The sequence below is a fragment of the Geospiza fortis genome, unplaced genomic scaffold, assembly GCF_000277835.1.
Source record: "Geospiza fortis unplaced genomic scaffold, GeoFor_1.0 scaffold172, whole genome shotgun sequence".
NCBI classification, from domain to species: Eukaryota; Metazoa; Chordata; class Aves; order Passeriformes; family Thraupidae; genus Geospiza; species Geospiza fortis.
In genome coordinates this window covers 3,636,917-3,641,429 of record NW_005054309.1, presented here as the reverse complement: position 1 = coordinate 3,641,429, position 4,513 = coordinate 3,636,917, and the positions used below count along the sequence as shown (strand labels likewise).

Here is a 4,513-nt window from a genome sequence, read left to right as displayed (position 1 = left end):
AGGGGGCACAGGCTCCTGCAGGGTGGGCTCCAGGAGGGAAATAGCAACCACCTCCTCCTCTTCCTCCTCCTCCTCCTCCGCAGCCACCGTGTCCATGTTGGGCGCGGGCACAAGGGGCAGCTCCACAGCCCCTGGCACTGTAGTGATGGCGCTTAACGTCTTTTGCGGGTCAGGTGGCGCCTCGCCCTGCTCCGCTTTCATGTCCGTGTCCACAGGAGGCTCCATTGGCACCAGCGTCACGGGCGAGAGCACCACGGGCTCCACCTCGGGGATCAGGGGAGGGGGAGGAGACGGGGATGCCGACTTGCTGGGCTCCAGGGAGACGGGCTTGCTCACCACCAGCGCAGGCTTCGGGCGGTCATCTGCAAGGTGGATGGCATTAATGGATGACTCTGATTCTGTCCTCATCCCATATTCCTCCCCAGATTCCTCTATCTTCAGGAGACATAGGAACAGATGTGTCAAGCCACATCACAAATGGGGGATGGAGACAACAGGGGTCCTCCAGTGCTCAGAGAACAGCTGAGATGAGTATACAGCCCCTGTAAACTCTCCTGCATCCAAGAAGGGGACACAGGTCCCCAGGTATGCAGGGATGGCCTCTGACCCCACAAGAGTCCAGAGAACCAAGGAACAGTGGGGCTGGCATTTCAGATCCTGCAGTGCTAACATAGGGAACCTTGCTGCAGCCATGCCAGCTGGCACAGCCAGCCCTGGCACGGGCACTTACCGGGCCGGACAATAACTGCTACATGGGGGGTCTCTCCATTGGCCTGGGGCTCCAAACCGCTTCCAGCCTGAGGGGGCAAAGAGGGAGTTGAACAGGGCCATGTGCACTTCCCTCTGCTGCAGCTGTGAAGTCAGAGGGTCCACTTACCTGTGGAGGAGTGGGGGTGGATGAGGTCCTTGCTCCAGACATAATTTCTTCTGTAATGTCTTTGCCACCTTGGTTGGGGTCTCGTATTCGGATCTGTCCAAGAATCAGAGCAGAGTGGGGAAACTTGGCAGAGTGCAGGACACAACACACAGGCCACCCCCTTTCCATGAGCCCAACACCCCACAGGACACCTTTCCCCAAAGGGAAAAGGAAGGTTCATTCACTGCAGTGCCTGTCCTGGCCACGCAGTTTGGGGAACAGTGGGTGCCACATCCCCTCACCAGAGGGCACAGCGTCCCACAGACACTGGCCTGGTTCCAGTGCCTTGCAAGTCATTGCAACAGGCAGCTGGAGCCAGCAGGTCCCCAGGCCAGTGCCCATCTCCAGAAGTGAGGGGACCACAATACATCACTGTGCAGGCGCAGGGGCTGCAAGAACCCCCCCTCATTTTGGGGACAATACAGAGGACTAGCCTCAGCACACAGAAACCACAGCGAGCTCTGTGTCACCCCAGGCACACCCTATATGCTCACAGCCTCACGTGCCCCATGTCTGCAGCACAAGCTATAGGGCACTCTGCTGCGGGGTGACTGGAGGGGTACACGTGGGTCTGGCTGGGACTACAGCAGCCAGGAATCTTGTTCTCTCTACCTTCTGAACACGACCTGCTCCCAGAACACCAAGTGCAGATCTCAACCCAACTCTGATGAGAAAATGCCAGCATCCCACCTCCCAGTGGCAACCCCTGCCTCCCAGCACACAGGGCCACGCCGGCAGCCACCCGGCTCCCCGCTATAAATAGGCCCCATGCGAGGCCTCTGAGCACCGGCATCTCCGGGAGCAGACAGCAGTTGGCAGCCGCGGCACCCCCGCCCTCCCGGGAGCTGTGACTCAGCACAACGCTGCCCGCCGGGACGACCAAGGTCGCCAGCACCCACCGTGCACCCCAGTTCCCCTGCTAAGCCCTCCAGCCTATGGGGACACAGCCCTGTGCCAACCCTTTTCCCTGGCATGCTGCACCACATCCCATCCCACACACCACCAGCGCCTGGGGCTGACACCATCCCCCTCCTGCACACGAGCACACCCTCTCGCACATGAGCACCCCCATCCATGCCTGGAGGCAGATGGCTCCTTACCGTCTTGCGCTCTCGTTTTGGGGGGATCGGTGGCTGCTGGCTCACAATGACCTGGGCAGTGGGGACCCCCGCTGAGAACTGCTGCACCCCCTGCGCCGGGTAATATGCACCCGCTGAAGGAGAGGAGAGAGTGTCAGAGCAGCCAAGCCAGATCCTCCAAGCCTGTCCTGAAGACTCCCTGATCTCCCAAACACAGGGGTCTGTCAGGAGCCCGGAGAGCCCTCGCTGCTCTGCTGCGAACCCCCATCGCATCCGGCCTGGATTGTCCCAACCCGCCTGACAGGCCTGACCGAATTCCTTCCCTGTGAAGCAGAGAGCGTCCCCGCGCCACCCCCACGCCCAGCCAGGCCCCACAGGCATCCACCGTGCCCACCAGCTCCACGCCAGAGAGCCCTGCCTGGACACTCGGCCATGTCAGGTACAGGCGTCCTGGCTCTGCTGGCGGCCGCCTTCCTGCCTGCGCCCTTATCTCCCCAGGAGCAGCACCAGCCCGAGGGCGGCACCAGGCAGCCTCCATTCACACCCAGGCTGAGGGGCTCAGGCTCCCCAAGCAGCCCGAGTCCCTGGAGAGCCCAGCCCAGAGGAAGGAGCTGTGCTGAGGGACAGAGGTAGAGCTGGACCCCATCCAGGGCTGGCACAGCCCTCAAAAGGTGCTCCACTCCTCCCAGGGCATCCGTGAGCATCACCCCGGAGCAGTGCCACAGGGATATGGGTGTGCTGCGACAGGCACAACTGGGTTCTGGCCCCCTCTGGCTCCAGTACCTTCCCTGCTGCACTGACCCTGAAAGTCAACCAAGGTGCTCTGGTGGCTGCCTCATCTCTGAGTCAGGGACCCTCCCTTTGCTCTGGGGACTCACAGGGACGCCGAATGGGCCTCACACGTCGGGATGGGCTGGGCGTGGGGGAAAGGAAGGAGACCCTGAGCTGCCTAGCCCTGAGGACCAGACAGGAGACCCAGTTTGATTCATTTGTCAAGGGTCACACCATGTCCAGTCACCCTACCAGTCCTGTGGGCAAGAGGCAAGTGCTGCCAGCTTCCCCAGGAAGAGCCGCAGCAGCCCCAAAGCAGAGGCTGGGGGTACACCCATCTTGGAACCTCAAAGAGATACCCAGAGCATGTCCCAGGGCTGTGCTCAGTGCATGAAGGCACAGCAGTGTCCTGGCCCAAGCACAGGAGACAGCCACAGCCAGGGGCCACCTCCCTCCTCTGAGGGGCTGGCTGGGCCCTGAGACAAGAGGGAGGGAGGCCGGGCACGTACCTGGCTCAGGAGAAGCCCATCTCTGCCCCGGTTATGCTTTGCTGCTGTGCCGGGGCCAGGCCGGAGGCCTCGGCTCACATTTCTGTGTCTGCTGGGCCTCCTGGGGCCAACCAAGCCTAAATATAGTCACAGCCCGGGTGGCCACATGCAGCAGGGGGAAGGAGGAGGGGCTGCTCACATCGCACTCCCCCAAGCACCAGGAGGGGGCAGGCACGGAGCACCCCGGCTCAGCTCCTGGGGAGCAGGAGCTGAGGGGGGTCAGCAAGCACTGAACTGCTCACCACCTTGACAGCAAGTGAGGGGGAGCAGGGGATAAAGTCTGCCCCAGCCCTCCGCCAGAAGAGTTAAATATTAAACAGCCGCAATTTGGAAAAGGACAGGGGTGAGTGGACTGGTACATGATGTGCTGCAGGGCAACAAGCAACTGTCCCCCAAAACAGCAATGGGGGTCACAGAGTCAGCCCCAGTCAGCTGTGTTCAGCTCAGCGGGACACACAGAGGCCAGGGGAGTAAAAAAACAGGGAAGTGCCGGGACTGAAAGAGCACTGGGGAGCAGAGCAACCCCGCTGTCTGTACCGTAAGTCCCGAACTCTGTGGGGCTGGCTCCAGGGTAAAAACTAGGGGCGCCAGGCTGGACTGGGTACTGTTGGGTCGGGACAACGTACGTGGAGCGACCCTGCAAGAGGAAAGAAAAGAAGTCAGTTATGTCCCCTGCAGAGCACAGACATACCCCCAAAACACTGATGTAACCCCAAACCTGACTGTGAACTAGTTGTACACCAGGGCAGTGAGCTGGACACAGGCAGAGTAGACACCAGGGGCCTCAGAGAACTGTTGGGGAGGGGACCAGTACTGCCTGCTGCCTCTCTACAGAGCCAGCAGCTCCCTGCTCAAGCCAGTGGGTGCTCAGAGTCACAGGACCCCTTCCACCCCACCAAAACAGACCTGGGCTCCAAGTCCAGGCAACACCTCCCGCCGGTGCCCATCCCAACCTCCTCCCACAGAGCCCAAAGCATTGCCCTCACCTGTCCAGGAATGTAATAGGCTCCTTGGGAAGGTGTGTAGGATATCTGGGACGGTATCATCATCACCTGGGAAGCAGCTGGATACACATGGGCAGGAGGGCCGGGCCGAGCCGTTGTGTTACTCTGCACGCGGGACGCACTGGCAGGAGGCTGTGCCCTATTCTGGTAGAAATGCTTGGGGAGAGACGGGGCACAGCGTCAGCAGGAGCGCCA

At 61.2% G+C, this 4,513-nt stretch overlaps 1 protein-coding gene across 1 annotated transcript in view; it reads right to left on the bottom strand.

Annotated features, from left to right (window-relative positions):
• EIF4G1 (eukaryotic translation initiation factor 4 gamma 1) overlaps positions 1–4,513 on the bottom strand; it is a 16,917-nt gene that overhangs the window by 9,423 nt on the left and 2,981 nt on the right. The window contains 6 exon segments of the mRNA XM_031055368.1: positions 3–362; positions 731–797; positions 878–970; positions 2,017–2,129; positions 3,852–3,951; positions 4,301–4,474. Coding sequence (XP_030911228.1) covers positions 3–362; positions 731–797; positions 878–970; positions 2,017–2,129; positions 3,852–3,951; positions 4,301–4,474 — 907 coding nt within the window.